Source organism: Leucopleurus acutus (genome assembly GCF_964270905.1).
Source record: "Leucopleurus acutus genome assembly, chromosome: 17".
Lineage (NCBI taxonomy): Eukaryota > Metazoa > Chordata > Mammalia > Artiodactyla > Delphinidae > Leucopleurus > Leucopleurus acutus.
The window spans coordinates 15395536-15412840 of NC_139159.1; the positions used below are offsets into that span (position 1 = coordinate 15395536).

General features: G+C 35.9%; 1 protein-coding gene across 1 annotated transcript in view; it reads right to left on the reverse strand.

The window, feature by feature from the left end:
• TRAM1 (translocation associated membrane protein 1) overlaps window positions 1-17305 on the reverse strand; it is a 29471-nt gene that overhangs the window by 2015 nt on the left and 10151 nt on the right. Inside the window, exons 3-10 of the mRNA XM_082858555.1 lie at window positions 17057-17178; window positions 16825-16941; window positions 15364-15422; window positions 13611-13695; window positions 7418-7488; window positions 7207-7311; window positions 6244-6387; window positions 5724-5884 (exon numbers count right to left, since the gene is read on the reverse strand). Coding sequence (XP_082714681.1) covers window positions 5724-5884; window positions 6244-6387; window positions 7207-7311; window positions 7418-7488; window positions 13611-13695; window positions 15364-15422; window positions 16825-16941; window positions 17057-17178 — 864 coding nt within the window. The remainder of the gene's footprint in view (window positions 1-5723; window positions 5885-6243; window positions 6388-7206; window positions 7312-7417; window positions 7489-13610; window positions 13696-15363; window positions 15423-16824; window positions 16942-17056; window positions 17179-17305) is intronic.

The following is a 17305-nucleotide window of genomic DNA, read 5'->3' on the forward strand; positions in this document are numbered from 1 at the left end:
ACATATTAAAAAATTGGTGTTTTGGATGATAAGTCTTATGTTTAAGAGTGTTATAATCGCCTTCCTCAAGCCATGATGGAATAATTGATGCCAGACCAACCCTCCCTCCAAAAATATCCACAAAAGGCGAACACGAAAATGGCTATTTGAAGGCACTGGGAAAAAACCGAGTCAGCTAAGTGTATTTCTCCCCCAAGGTATTTGCCAACTACTAAACGTGCACGCACCAAGCAAGACTCAGAAAAATCCAGCAGAAAGTAACTCCTAACAAAGAATAAAGCTTCAGAGAGAATTGGGAAGTCTCACAATGACAGGGAGACAAAAATATGAATTTGGGGCCCACCAGAGAAGAAAGCCCTTAGAAATAGTTGATGTCCTAGGAATGAGGACAAACTGGAAATAGATCAGCTTCAGTGACACAGAATGATCCAGAGCTTCTACTAATTCATCCAGAGCCTCTGCATGCTTTTACACAAAACATTCAGTGTTCAACCTGACCTTAGGGGCACTGGCTTCTGCCTGGCTTTGCTGGAGCCCAGTCGGCCTCCCTGTGGCCTCAGTAACCGCCTTATGTGCCAACAACACAGGCTTACATCGTGTGAAAGCCCCAAGTGGCCTTCTATATTGTTAGCACAGTATTTAGTGTATAAAGGCAGAATTCTTGCAATAATTTTTTTTTTTAAGTATGAGGATACATGCAGTGCTGGCTTTTTAAATTTTAAATAATTGGTATAATGTTGCTTATTTAAAAATAATGTTTGGATGCACTGGCAAATTGTTTTTGTTTGCAGAGTGTTTTGTTTACAAATTGTCAGTCTTGTTTTACTTTTAGTGTGATACTTTTAGTGTGACTATTTAAATGTCTCGGAAATTAAAATTTTACAAAAAGTGATTTCATAAAAAAAAAATATATCAGGTGTACCAGAAAACAAGACAAAATGACTGAAAACTAAGAGAAAAAAAAATATCAGAAATAGATCCTCAGGTGATCCAGATCTGGAATTGTCACACAGGGATATTAAAAGAACAATGATTAATAAAAATAAATGAAAAGATAGATAATTTCATCCAAGGACTCAAAAATCTTTAATCCCAGGACAGGATAATACAGTAACTAAAAATATAAATTTAATAAAAGTTTAATAGCAGATTAGGCCCAACAGAAGAGATGAGTGAACTAGAAAAAAATGCTCAGATTGAAACTCAGAAAAAAAAGGATGGAAAATGCAGAAAGCACAAAAAGATATAAAAGGACAGGGTAAAAGGGTTTAACACGTGTACTGGAATCCCCGAAGGACAGAAGAAAGAGAAAGGGGCAGAAGCAATATCTGAAGAAATAATGGTGAAGAATTTTCCAAAAATGGCAAAAGAAACCAAGGCGAGATTCAGGAAGCTCTACACAACACCGAGCAGGATAAACGCAAAGAAAACCAAACCCAGGCACATCACAGTATAACTGTCAAAAAAACAAAGATAATTTTGTCAGACTGGATGAAAAAATTAAAATCCAATTACATGCTGCTTACAAGAGACACAACTTATATTTAAGGACAAAGAAAGGTTTAAAGTAGAAAAACACAGGAAAAGATAGAGCATGCTAACACTTTACCACAAGATAGTCGGTGAACTGGAGTAAATTCAGACAAGCTAGAGATGAAGATGGACATGTGACAATAAAAAAGGACAAATCCCACAGGGATTTATATAACAACCCTGAATTTTGATATACCTATAACATATCTTCACAATATTTAAAGCAAAAACTTACAAGCTACAAGAAGAAATGGGTCAATACCTTTTGCAGTAACTGACTGAACAAGCAGAACTCCTTCCACCAAGTCAGTAAAGATACAAACCTGGACATCACAAATGGACCTGACACCTACCTACAGAACAGAATACCCAACAAACAAACAATACACATCCTTCTGAAGTCCAGATGGAACATTCATCAATACTGAACACAGGATGAGACATAATGAAAGTATCAACAAATTTCAAAGAATTGAAATCATTCGGAGTATGTTCTTTAACCACAGTGGAATTAAGCTAGAAATCAGTAGGAAAAAACCCCCCAAAACCTAGAAAATGCCCAAATACAGTATTTGTAAACTACACAATTTACTTATAAATAATCCATGGGTCAAAGAAGAAACCACAACTGGAATTATAAAATATTTGAAACTGAATGATAATGAGAGATATATCAAAATCTGTGAAATAAGGGTAAAGCACTGCTGAAAGGGAAGTTTGACCTTAACTGCAAGTAATTCATGAGAAGGGATGAAAAATCAATGATTTATTTCCACAAGGTAAACCACAAATAACAAAACAGCAAATTAAACCCAAAGAAAGGGAAATAAGAACAGAAATCAATGACACATCTGAGACAATCAGCAAAAGAAGACAAATGTTGGTTCTTGGCTGATGGTAGAAGAGAAGAGAAAGGCATAAACTACTTACACAGGAAATGAAAGATGGGAATCACTGCTGTTCTACAGGCATTAATAAGTGGATATTATGAATAATGTTACATCAATACATTCTGCAAATTTAAATGAAACGGATAAATCCTTGAAAAACACAATTTACCAAAAGAGAAACAATAAGAAATAGAAAATCTGAATAATCCTATTATCTATTAAAGAATGTGAACACGTAGTTAAAAAGAAAAATCTTCCCATAAAGAAGAGTCTAGGTTGGACAGCTTCAGTGGTGAATCCTTCCAAACATTTAAATATTACAAGAAGGACAAAACTGCCCAATACTTTTTATAAAGCCAGCATAACTCGTATCAAAACCTGACAAGGATATTACCCCAGAAAAGGGCTAACTATAGCCCAATCTTTTACATAAACACAGATGCAAAAAATCCTATTTTTACAAAATATTGAAAAAACCCATCCAGCAAAAGTGATATATTGTCATCATCAACTTGGGTTTATGCCAGGAATGCAAGACTGGATTTACATTTGAAAATCAATACATTACCAAAAAATACGTATCAATATTCTTTATGAATACAGGTGTAAAAATCCTCAACCAAATACTAGCAAGCCAAACCAAGCAGCATCTAAAGAGGATTATATACGTGACCAAGTGAGATTTATCCCAGGACTGCACTGTGGGCTTAACATTAAAAAATCAATTAATGTAATCCATCATATCCACAGAGTAAAGGACACAAACCATTTGATGATCTCAATCGTTGCACAAAAAGCACGTGACAAAATCTAACATCCTTTCATGATAAAAATTACAAACAAAGTAGGAACAGAAGGAAACTTTCTCAACCTGAAACAGCCCATTTAGGAAAAACTCACAGGTAACATCGTACTTAATGGTGAAAGGCTAGATGTTTTCCTGCTAAGATCAGGAATAATATGAGGATATCCGTTCTAATTCTATTCAAAATTGTTCTGGAGGTTCTCGCCAGGATAATTTGGCAAGAAAATGAAACAAAAGGCATCCAGACTGGAGAGGAAAAAGTAAAACTATCTCTAGTTGTAAATGACATGATCCTGTATACTGAAAATGCAAAGGAATCCACAAAAGTACTAGAATTAAATAGTAAAGTAAAATTTAAAAACCCTAATAAGCACAACAATGTTGTGGGATACAAGATCATTATGCAAAAATCAACTGTGTTTCTATACACTGGCAATGAACAATCCAGAAATGAAATTAAGAAGACAATTCTATTTACAACAGCATTGAAAAGAATAAAATATTTAGGAATAAATTTAATGAAGAAGTGCAAGACTTATACACTGATAACTATAAAATTTAATTGAAAGAAATTAAAGAAGACCCTAAAAGATGGAAGGACATCTATGTTCATACTCCCCAAAGCAATCTACAGATTCAAGATAATCCATATAAAAGGCCAGCTGGCTTTTCTGCAGGAATTGACAAGCTGATCCTAAAATTCGTATGGCTGCAAGCACCCAGAACAACCAAAACATGAAAAAAATAAAAATGGTAGATGCACATTTCCTGATTTCAAAACTTACTACTAAGTTATAGTAATCAAGACAAGGGCATAAGAATAGACATAGAGATGAAGAGACTAGAATAGAGAGTCCAGAAATATTAAATTCTTACTTTTATGATCAACTGATTTTCAACAAGAATATCAAGACAATTCAATAAAGATTAGTCTTTCCAACAAATGGTGCAGGGACAACTGGATATCAACACGCAAAACAATGAGTGTACAATGGTGCACTTTGGAAAACAGTTTAGCAGTTCCCACCAGATGTTAAATATACAGCTATCATATGACCCAGCAATTCCACTTCTAGTTATATATCCCAAACAGCAAAAAACAGGCGTTCAAACAAAAACTTGCATGTGAATGTTAACAGCATCATTCATGGTAGCCAAAAGAGCGGAAACAACCCAACTGTCAGTCAACTTACGGATAAACAAAACATAGTATATACATACGCTAGTATATTATTTGGCCATAAAGAGGAATGAAGTATCGGTACATGCTACGACATGTATGAATCTTAAAAATATGCTATGTGAAAGAAACAGCTGCAAAAGATCACATACTGTGTGATTCCACTGATAGGAAATATCCAGAAAAGGCTAATCTACAGAGACAGAAAACAGGTAAGAGGCTGGCAGGGGAACGGAGGGAATGGAAAATGACTGCTAATGGTGAATATACTTAAGAACCACTGAAACGTGCACTTTAAAGGGTGAACTTATGGTGTGTGAATTATATTCCAATAAAGCAGTTATTAAAAAATATTACTGAGAGAAATTAAAGATAATCTAGATAAGTGGGAGGTATATATCATGTTCATTGGTTGATATACTCAATTCTCCCTCAGCTGATCTACAGATTCAATGTAATATCAATCTAATACCCCAGTGAAGCTATGTGTGTATGTGAAAACTGACCAAGATGCAGTAAAATTTATATGACATGCAAAGGGTCAAGAGTTGCTGATACAAGCCTGAATAAGGATAGGACTGGAGGACATAAACTACCAGTTATACAGACTTATAAGGAGCAAACCACAGTTGATATATATTTTAAAATGGAACTCCTTGTGTTACAGTTCCAACTATGAACACTCGAAGTTGAAAAAAAATTACTCCACTGTCAATGCATTTTCAGTCAAAAGCCAGAAGGAGAAAAGAGGTGAGATGCAGACTCAAAGATGAAGGATCAAACAATCAGAAGTTATTAAAAAAAAAGGTGTTCCACTTGGTACTAAACGGCAGATGGGAAGGGGCTGAAAAAAGGTTTTGTTTTTAAAATATGAGTAAGATGCTTGAAAGTACAATCACTCTCGAGGTTAGTTATTCACTAAAACTGCCCATGTCCACATTGGTCTATAGTGGCTCAAAGTCATCAAGTCTGGAAAACTTGTCAGAGAGAACTCAGCGGACAGCTTTTGAGGATAACTGACCAACAAACTGCAGGATGGGGGAAATGATTTTGTTTCTAATTTTGCTAATAAGTAGAATAAACTTTCCTTTATAAGATTTTAAGTCTTAACAAGATAAATAAAACCCCAAAACATTAAAAAAAAAAGTTTCCCCACATGCCGCGGAGCGGCTGGGCCTGTGAGCCATGGCCGCTGAGCCTGCACGTCCAGAGCCTGTGCTCCGCAACGGGAGAGGCCGCAGCAGTGAGAGGCCCGTGTACCGCAAAAAAAAAAAGTTTCCTACTTCAAGGTTTTCATTGCTTACTGAATACAAACCTGTTCCTTTTCTAGAAGACCTGCCTTTAGTCACTGTTGGTTTCTTCTTCACAGTTGGGGCCTGAAACGTAGAATGTTCTCTCCACCTCCGAAGCTGAAAATTAATGAACTTCCACATCATGAATGCTTGGGTAACGCAAATAGATGCCAGAACAGCAATTCTGAGAATATGAAGGAATAAACAGAGAATCAGAGCGCACCCCAACAATGCCATTGAATAAAGTAGTCCATCCTGCTTTGACAGGATTAACTTAGTGCTAAATTCCCACTAAGTTGACAAGATTATGTTAATAAATAATTATCCTGCTAATGATTAATCCCAGAAGTTAAATAAACGCTTTAGTACTTTAGTAGTACTTCAGTTTGGACATGAAATCGTTAACAGGTATGAAATCAAATCGAATGAATATTTACCCTAACCCCTGTATTTATCCCTTTATTTTTAGATGATTCATGTTGTAAACTGATAATACATACTATATAGTAGTGCAAAGTGAGAAAAATATTAAATCAACTCTACCTAACAGCCAACACGTTGAAGTTTCCAGTACTGAAATCCAGCTTCTGATTCTCTGCTCTTGCAAGGCCAAAGCCAACAGTGAGTACCGAAAGAATTAAAGTCAGAAGTCTTCCCAACACAAACAGAACTGCCCACAGAGAAAATCTGAGAAAAATGTCACAAGTCAGATTCGCAGAATTGCAAAGATAAGAAACGATCCTAGTAGAAATCAGATTCCTGTTAAGTAAATGCATATTAAAACAGCATTTCTTATTGTTCTGCAAAAAGGATTCTGAAATAGAATGTTAGGGAAATGCTGCATATTATATCACATTCTTGAAGATATATAACATATCAGCATTATTTCAGGTTCTAGAAGTCCAGTAAAGAAATGTTCGATATTTTTTGTTTAGCTGATCTTTTTTTGTGTGTGTGTAACAACTATTAATGATTCTCGGAACTACTGGTATATAGAACAATTTTGGAAAATGCTGGATAAAACAAAAGCCGTGTACTCAATTCTCATGAGAGTCCCAGTTTTACTTTTTTTTTTTTTTGTTAAAGGCCTCACACTCTTTACAAGTCATATCACTTCAATTCTGTTCCAGTTCAATTTTCCCATCAAAGTATTTTAATATCTTTAAGGCTCTATAATCTATTATTTCAATTTCTTCTGAAAGTTCATTCTTCCTCATTCTTCCTTCTCCAAAAGAAAAACGTGCACTTAAACAAGATAGGAGAAGTTATATCAGAAAAGTAAACCCTCAACCCTCAAAATTACAAGTTCCAATACAGTATCTCTCTAGCTAAGAACGATTCTATTTTAGAGAACAAAATACCAACATCAACAGCTAAACAGGGTCATTTTATTTAAAGCTGCTACTAACAGGTTATAAAAAACAATATAATCGCCAATAGCATGGTCCTTGGCAACATAGGCACTGACTTTAATTACACAAGAAATAGAACGGCTCAACAACTTACCCTTTCTGATACTTTTCGTCACTAAAATAAAACAGGCGGGAAATGTGGAAAAGAAACTCAACAAAATAGTGCAGCACCAAAAGAACAAGTCCTAGATGATTCAAGCTGTTAAAAAAACACATTTAAAATGAAAAGATTAATTATGAATTAAGACAGATTAGCATACGATCTGCCCAGTCCATATACACACCCAAGAAAAATCCCAACTCACTTCAAAAGATAAGCTCCAGCAATGTGAAAGAGGTAAAGACCAATGTAGACGAGCTGACGAGGAATATCTTCCTGTAAACAGAAAATTGCACAGTAGATTAAAACATGGGGAAGCAGTTCTGTTCTTAGGAGCAGTGTGGCAGAGTGAAAATGCACTGTCACAGAGGAAGACTTGAAGGCCACCCTGCCCCGCACCCTTCCTGAATGCTCACCCCAATTAGCCGCAGTTCTTTAACCTCTCCTGGCTTCAGCTACTCATCTAAATGTGAGTAACAGCTGGGTTTGCCTGAATCAGATGAACTCCAAATCCCTTTCAGTACTGAGTGGTTCTTTTCATAATAAACATTTATTAAATGACACAATATTAATAACCATAATGTCCTTGTACTATTAAAATTGCTATGTTTATACCAGCAGAGGTGCTTTTGTTTACCTAAATAGTATTCACATTTTTTAGCTCATGCTTTTAGTCCCTTTCATTTCATTGTCAGTCAAGTCATTAAAATCGAAGGTTAGAATTTATCTTCTCACTTAGGATACCATCTGTTTGTATATTCTTTCTCCTCTTAATAACCTGTAAGCCAGGTATCCAGATTTTACTTTTGGTTCTCTTTTTTTCTTCCATAATCCCTAGTGACCTGGTTATCTTAGAAACAGTGGTTTTCAAAGACATAAGTCAAGTGAATCAGGAAATCGATGTAGGGGGTCACCCTAACATGTTCTGAAATATGAAATAGAATAAAAAATGCTAGAGTGTATAGCTCATTGCATTGTTTCATGAAAATTTTAATCCAGATTTTACACACACACAGAACTATGATATAAACTCTAGTTTTTCATCTTGGGTTGCAGTAAAAAATGTTTGCAAAATATGAACAGTGATAGGCCCAATAAACACTTGTTAATTTATGAAATGCCTCTACCTCTCATTTCTGCTCTCTCTTTTTTTGGCAGTTTACCACATATATTGATATATATATATGTCTCTATTAGCCTGTCAAATATATATTACAAGGCTCTATTAGCCTGGTTAGTACTATTCATGTACTGCAGCTCTAATTAAAATGACTAAAATGGTGGTTGATGTTGGCAGACTGAGCTGCATTCATCTGGAACCTCACTAGACTCATCTCTGGCATATAATAGAGTTGAGCACAGGTCTCTATTGGTCTTCTCTTTGCCACCTACATTTCAAGTAGGCAGTTACTTGACCAAATCTTCTGAGAAAGAGTAGAGTTTACAAGTATAGTTTTGAAACTAAAAACTCTTTTCTAGTAAGAATGCTACAAAGATCAAGTGTTAGAAAGGTAGAACATACAACAGCTGACTAGAACTATACAGAGTCCTACACTTTGGGTCTCTCAGGGAAAACTCCCAAGACATAATACCAAGTTTACAGTGGAGTTTCCAACTGGAGAGAGAAGTATCTCTGAAAATAGGCTGTCTGAAGATTCTCTCCACATAATTTTCAAACTTCCAATGAACTAATTCTCCTTACCAAAGGAGAGGGGGAGAAAGGTGTCGAGACAACATGGTGAAGTTCAACCACAAGAAAGCCTCTTCGTTCTCTTATAGTCATTTCAGACCAGCTCAGCTGTAGGGTCATAACTGCAATTTGATATGCTATGTGGTGTGTATATCACTGGCACTGCACAAAATGATTTTAGATAGTATACAAGAAAACAAACTTTCATTATAATTTTAAATAAAACATTTTAAGTTGCAGCAAGGTGGCATATAAGTGACTACGTATGGGAAGTACTGCCATATTCCTTCCTTCAGATGTGTTAAACAATGCTCCAAATTTCTGAGGGGAAAACAACACTAGGGGGACCCCCAATACTTATAATAAAAGCTTTTTTGTTTTTTAATTGCTGATTGAACACTGAACTCATTTTACTACATAACAGCTTGTGTAAATCGATGTAAAAAACTAATTTGCTGGAATAACTGCTGGAAAAACCAGAGCAGTGTAACTGCTTGGGAGGATTAAAAAAAAGATTTTTTTTTAAGAAGAAACACAAATAAGTTTTAAAAATACGCTATTTAGCAGAGAACATAAGATGCCTATCTCTTCTCCTCTCTGACAAAAAACACTATTATGAATTACAAACACACTACATTTCAAAAAGCCATTCCATTTCTTTTATATTTCTTGTCCTTAAATCTCAACCTAATTGAGGCAAGGTTGTGCTTGCCATTAGGTAAAGAAAAATCCAGAGCTTCTTCCCTAAATTCAGGTTCAACTTTGCATTTCAGCCCTGCCTTTCTGATAGCAGACCAGATGAGTCAATAATGGAAAGTAAACTACCATCACAGCTTCCATCTTCACAACCATCAAATGCCTAGCAAGGGCTTTTACAATAGTCTCTTCAACTTTCAAAAGGACGGAGTATTAAGAATCCTTTTTCTAAGTAACAGCAACGTCCGCCTTATACAAACTGACCAGTGTCTCTAAAGCAATGTTTGCATACTCAAAGCCTAACCAGAGACAGCATGTCAAAATAAATGAGTGACAGGGAAGAGCCCACAAGAAGTGGTGGACAACGTGAGCTAAAGGCATTCCCACAGTAACAATACAAAGGTAATGTGCATGATGTAGCGTGACTTTTAAAATGACAAATTTTATCTAGATTTCACTTAGAAAATGGCTGCTTTCAGCAGTCCTGTTCTAGGCCAGACTCCTCTGACATTCTTCAATCCTCATGGGGTTACAGCCCCTCTGGGGCTTACATGTCTATGGCCAACAAAAAAGACCTTGCCCAGCAGCAGGGTCTCTGGGGCCTACACGTTTCCCTGGGGCTCAGGGAGAACAGAGAAGGCTGGGTGAAATGTTGGCACATATCAGTTCACTGGCCACGTTACATTTCAATTAGGGAGTCAGTAAGTCATCCACGGGCAGTTCATCACTGTTCTAGAATCTAGAGTCTAGATGAATATAAACATGGCTGAGAAAAGGCGATTTTGGTTTTTCAAGACATTTTCACACATCATCCTATGATTTTGTTACCAGGAGCCAGAAATGAGGTTTTGTGTATTTGTTTGTTTAAAGATTAGCAAACTTTTTTTATACTTGAATGAAAAAGATATATAATGAAACTGAATTATTAGAAAAGCATTGCCAAGTTCGTATCTATCTTTAATGCTAACATTCAAGTAGTTTATATAAGGATGATGTCATAGAGTGATGACTTGAAATTCTGATAGCTTCATTTTTCATGGAAAATCTAATAAACATAGTACACTTAAATCAAAACAAATTCTAAAATTATAAATAACTTCAAGTGACATTTTCAGCTGTTATTCCAACATGTTTTTATTAAAAAGGTCAGCAATATACTTTAGTAAACTTGTTTTTTAAAGAAAATGCTTTTCTTAACTACACTGTACTGAAAAATTAAATTTAAACTGAATATCGCATATATGCCCAAATATAAGGCAAAGATTTGCCCCTAAACAACAGATGGAGCTGTCTCATGTGTAAATTTTTTCAAAGCTCTCATACTACAGGGATCTGTATCAATTACTTTATTCTGAACAACAAATAAATGTTTGGGTAAGATACACAGCCTGAGAAACCTCAATCAATGTCACTTCTAAATGCTTAGAGAGGTCTAGTGGAGGAATAAGTAAGACAGAGGTAATGATGTACTCTGGAAAAACGGACTTAGATGAGTCAAAGAGCAGCTCGAGTGATGAAGGACGGATGTTAACCACAAAGTTGAAGGGTGGACATAACCCTCATGAAGTAGGAGAAAGCATTTTTCTAATTTATTATACTTTATATGATATACAATTATATGTATGGATAATTAAACCAAATAAACTGATATTAGAAATAAAACATTTGGCTATTTCATCCACACTTCCCTGAAACTTCATATATTCAAGTTGGCTAAAAAATTACATTTTGAATCCTCTTATGGGCAAAAAGAGAGGACTATTTGTATTGAAACATACATATTACATGTGGTTATAATATCCTTCTTAAAAGAAACTGAGTTATTTGTGCCTAACACACATCTTGAACTGCTACTGTGTTCCTTTCTTCATTTCTCTGTAGGATCGGTTCAAAACAATCACTGTACTAGTTTTTTCCAGTAAAGAGTTCTTCCAAAACCAATTTTTATAGAGTAAATTTTAAGAAACTGTTTAACACATATGCAGCTGTTACTTTCAAATTATGTTAATTACTTGCAACAGTTACTTTCGACTGTCATATGTAGGTGTTAAAAATAGTTTCAGTTAAATTCTAAGTTATGCAAATTATTCCATAAAAATTAAGATTGCATTTCTGGAGAAATGCCATCTGGCAGGAATTGATAAGAAAAGAGCTTTGAGAATGCAAATGAACAATTACTTTGAAATGTCCCTCTCTACTTACATGGTCAACGAATAAGATATAGACATATGAATTAATAATGAAACCCAGAGGTATTATGTCCACAGGTATAAAAAGTACACGAAGAAAGCTTTAAATATTGGAACCATGGTACTAAGACATCAAGGAACTATGAAAGTCTCAGCAGTGCTTTGCAGAACCTTCTGTAATGATGGACATGTTCTCTATCTCTGATCCAAGATGGCAGACCGTGAAGCCACGTGTGGTGAATGGGCACTTGTAATCGGGCTAGTGTGACCAAGAAAGTGAATTTTGTTTTTGCTTAGTTAATTTAAATGTGGCTTGTGGGTACTAATTTGGACAGTGCAGCTATGGGACATGTATGGTTCACAGTACGTGCTTACTGAATATGGAAGCGTTATTGGAAACTGTGAGCCTAAGAATTTTACCTTAAGACAGTTCTAAGTCAAAGGTTTTATGCACCTTCATCCTAATCCTTACAATCAACTAGAAAAACATTGTACTTTACACGGCCTAATTTAGAAACACGGTGGTGTTTTCTAATTGTGGCAGACAACAACGTCAATAATGACAGACACACAGGACACGAAAAGTCACAGACACAACACAATAATAAATCAAGTGCCTATACTCATGAATTAACTATTCAGAGTATGTATAGAAATAAGTGTTTGTGGCTTTTGAGAAGGCAGAGGAAAGATGGTTGCTGGATGGATTGGTTGCTCTGCTATTTTGGAAAGCTTCTCAAAGTAAGGGGATTTTAACAACAGTGTTTTAAACATGGAAAAATGTGAAATACATACAACAAACAGACAGTATAACGAATTCCCAGGTACCTATCGCCCAACTTTCTGGTTGTTAACTCATGATCAGACTTCTTTTATCCACAGCCCCACCCACGTATCAGTTCATATATAGGAATATTTAAACAATCTCTCCCCCCAAAAAAGAGAACAGAAGTGCTTGATTAATTTGTCAGAGGGAAACGGTATTCCAGAAAAAAGAACTGTTGTGTTGGGATTATAAAATTAGAGAATGTCAGTGTGAATGAGGCATAAGGAGAGAGTGGAAGAAAAAGGGACCAGGGAAGAAAAAGGGACCAGTGGAAGAAAAAGGGACCAGGGGAGGGGGCACAGACAGGAGAAACCCTTAGAGCACAGGTGAGCAGCTTTATTTTAGTTTAAAGCAACAGGGAGCTAGTAGAGTTTTTAGAGGAGAAAGAGTTAAATAAAGGAAATAAAGTTTACTTCGTGACATCACAGAAGCCTGACTTCAGAAGTACTGAGGGTAAAACTACACAGGAGGCTACTGTAGTGCTCCAGTGGTTTACTCATTGTTCAAACAAAACAAACAAACATCTTTCCCACCTATTTCACCAGGAAAAAATTCAAGGTGAATATTTAACTATGGTTTACTTTTCTCAATACTGAATTTTTCTCTGGGACTTACACACAGTACAATTTAGCTGTACAATAATCTAATTAATCCTTTTGGTCTCGCTTGTGAAACTGCTAAGAGTATCAGTAACACAAAACTAACATTACATTGCAAAATTTGTTTAAATTATTTTAAATTACCACTAACGTAATTTTAAAATGAGAAACTAACGTGTCAAATGTAAAATCCCCCTCTAAGTTAACATGACTGAAGGTTTCTTCAATAAATACTTAAGGATACTTAGTCTCTGTGCAAAGCAGAGAGGTGAGAGAATAGTGGGGGAGAGGTGAGGTGAGAGGGAGTTAGAGACATGAGGAAATAATTTTAAAAAGACTTCCAAAAAAGGCAAAAAAAGGCAAAAGACAATTTTTACAGTTATAAAACCCCTGCTTACTTTTTTGGTTTTCTGGAAGTAGAGTTCAGGAAAAGCATGAAACCAGTATGCCAACTGTGATATGTAGAAAAACTTCATTTGAAATCTGTACCAACACAAGAAAGTAAAAAATACCTTTTAAAGCATACCATTTTTAAAGAATAAAGTACAGACAAACACGGGAAATCAGGATGTACTAAGTAGCTACCTTTGTGTTATCACTTCAGGTCCCCTCACGATACTCCATGTACCGTACTCTCCAACAGCCACTTCCCCCGGCCCCCCGGCCCCCCAGCATCAGTCAGCTCCTCTGGATTAAACAGCAGAAGCAGAGACATGATCTGCAGAACACTGTGAACATGCAAGCGAGCTGCGAGGAAACAGAGGCCCTTGTCTATTAGTTACTTAACGCTGAAGAGTATGCCTGTCAGCTACTGAAGACATACGGACCACGACTCTAAGGGAATCAAATCACAGATCGGTAAGGTTTCGTCAAAAGGGAAGTGGGAAGGGCAAACAAGATGGATAGAAAAGTGAAGGTGAATAGATTAACCAGCACCTGAAACCAGGATAATCCCAATTTCAAACAATCCCTGGATTTTTTCTTAGGGAAATACGGTAACTCTACCAGGTTGAGACACTGAGAGCCCCCAATAAATGGAGGCAAACCAGGATTCCAGAGGAGAATAAGGCACTGACGGACCCCCCAGGAGACATATCATATTCAGTCTAGAGTCCAGTCTCCTCCTCACATCACACCCCTCCAGATCTTCTGCTTTCTCTCTGCTCTCCCTCCCCTCTCCTCCAGAGGTCTAAAGCAGAAAACACAAAGCCAATCTGAATAATTCCGGGGGGGGGGGGGAGATACAGTCCCACATAAATATGATGTTTATATCTCCAGTTTACAAAAGTGCATTGAATTAACAATTTTTAAAAGTCAGAGTGGCTCAGCAGAGTATGGTAATATTGCAGGGGCATGTTATTCCCTTCATACTTTTTCACCAGCCCTCATATCACAACACATTTATTGACTACTTTCTACCTGATAAGCACCTACAGCCTGGCACAGCAAAGGATATAAAAAGAGACAGTTCTTCTTGCTGTCAAGGTACATATAGCCTTGGTGGGCATGGGCACAATTCAAGACTTACATAAATGACACAATTACAGGACAGCCAAGACAATGTATAGACAAACATAAAATATTGCACACCAAAATGACAAATTCAGGAAAGCAGAAGCCAATATAGGCTAAAGGAGCAAGGAAAATATGGAATAGATGTTCTAGAGCTGGGCTTGAAGAATGAATAACTTAGCTGGCTGACTTTGCAACCCCTGAGCTTCTTACAGCACTGTACAGAAACCCTGGGGGCCATAAAAATAAAAAAGAAACAGTCTGTACCCTCAAGCTTATAGTGTAAGAGAGTAAGAAATGGAAGGAGTGAAAAGAGACTGGAGCAAAGAAAAGGAGCAAAAGAATGTAGAAGATGGAGCAGTGACGAGAAGGGTTAGGAAAAAGAAAGGGAAGACAGAGGACTAAATTAGGATTACTGTTAAAAATCAGTTTTCTCAAGGTAACAAACATGCTGAAAAGATTATATACATGAAAAAAAGCACACAGGAATTTTTTGTCCTTATGGCAGTGAGACTGCCAAAGACATACCTATTGTACGAATTTCCCTAAGGTCCTAAAGAGAATAACAAGAACAAATCCTGCTTAAAAGTGACATGACGATGGTCCTTAACTAAGAAAAACCTGCTGAAAATGACTTACGTCATCAGGTTATGAGGATAAGCTCTCCACAAGATAGTTGGGTCTGAGATATAGTTTTCCTAAGAGAGAAGATACAAAAATTAGCTTAATGAGCATGGAAACGTCTTAGAAAATAAGACAGTATTTTCATTCCTTGCACATTTACATCTCTCCACCTCAAGTTCCATTGAAGTCCAACCTTTTAGATGTTTTAGTTATTTTCCATTCAGTCGAACTGCTTACTTTGGTGAAATGAAAATCAATATGAGTGACTTGAAGTCAAATAAGACATAATTCCTGGCTTTCGAAATTCCTTCAATCCAGTAGAGTAAAAAAGACACGTATGCAAACAAACATAACACAACCAAAAAACAGTGATGGCGCATAACAGAGTTACAACAGCCACTGGAGGGATGAATGCTGTCCTGGGTAACCAAGCAAAGGGCTCAGAAAGAGGTGGCACCTGACAGGAGACAGAAGATCAAGGTGTTGCCAAGTTTTACAGGGTTATGTCCACATAATTACCACATCTTCTTCTTAGATAACCAGATCTATTTAGTGAGAATTACTGCATATGTATATTAAAAAAAATCCTGAAGCAACTTATCCTTAATATTTTCCCACGGAAGTTTAACACCTTCACGTTTTTTAAAAAATGTGTAAGATAGAACTTTTGTACATCAACAATAAAATTTTTTTTTAATGTATAAGAAAGATTTTAAGCTGAACTTTAATGTATCTGTAAAGTATCATTAAAGCTGCAGTTTACAAAGGAACAAGCACTGGACTGAAAGGCTGAGTTTTAGTCTATGTCGAACCATAAATGTCATATACCCTGGAAAATTCACTTTACCTATTTATTCATCGCTAAAATAGCAATTAAAAAAAAAATACTGTGTCCTGACAAACTCAAAAATATGTAAACTCTGGGGTTCATATAAACTTAAAGGACTGATATTACTAATATTAGATACTCTCTTCCCCCTCATTAGTTAGAATGGTACACTTAAAGGTTTAGATAACCTTAATAAAAAGTTAATCAATATTTTAATTTGCTCAGAAAATACCTGGACTGTTTTTAAAGAACGAAATGACTGGAAACACTACAACTCATGTAACCCAGTGAAAGTATCACTGATAACTTACCGTTTTTGCTAATACAGAGATACCTGCAAATGACTACAAGATATGAAGACAACACTCAGATCGACTAAAAATGAGGAAGGCTTTCTGAAACATTAAACATAGTTGGCAATTTTTGCTGTATAAAAACTAACTAAAAGAGAAGCTTACTGATGAAACTTGATTTATACTAGTTCAAGAGCAGAACTCCTAATCTTAGATAAGAACAACAAGAGACAAGGAATTTTTCTAAGGTTCAGGGTTTGCTTATGAGCATTAAAAATAGGACATCAATTTCTGTTCTGGGTATATAATTAAATACTTTTGAGAGATAAGAATTTCAGCACAGTACATACTTACAGATATGAGAATGAATGTGCCCCAAACACAAGAAAATAGGTAGAATGCACTCAGCTGACCAGATTCATTAAACTTGCTGTGTTTCGTTTTGGAAAAGTGCATTCGCCTGTTAATTTTCTAAAAATAAAAACAATCGTTAATAATTAAGATTATAAAATATATTTAATATGGCTATCATAGTATGGAGAGCTAGTATTTTACAAAGTATAGATTTCTAAGATTGCATACTTACATCCAACACATATTCTTGAATTATGGCATGAATAATTATCGCCACTAGCATGTAGAAGAAAACTGTAGCCAAATCTTTGATACCATAGTAATAAAGGAACGCTGATTCAGTAGCTTGTTCTTCTGAAGGTCAAAAAGGACAGGACACACATACACAAAAATATACATAAGATTATAAAAACAGCACTTAAGTACAACATAGTTATGGAAACAAACAAGAGAAGACTAACCTAATAAATAAGTTTACAGA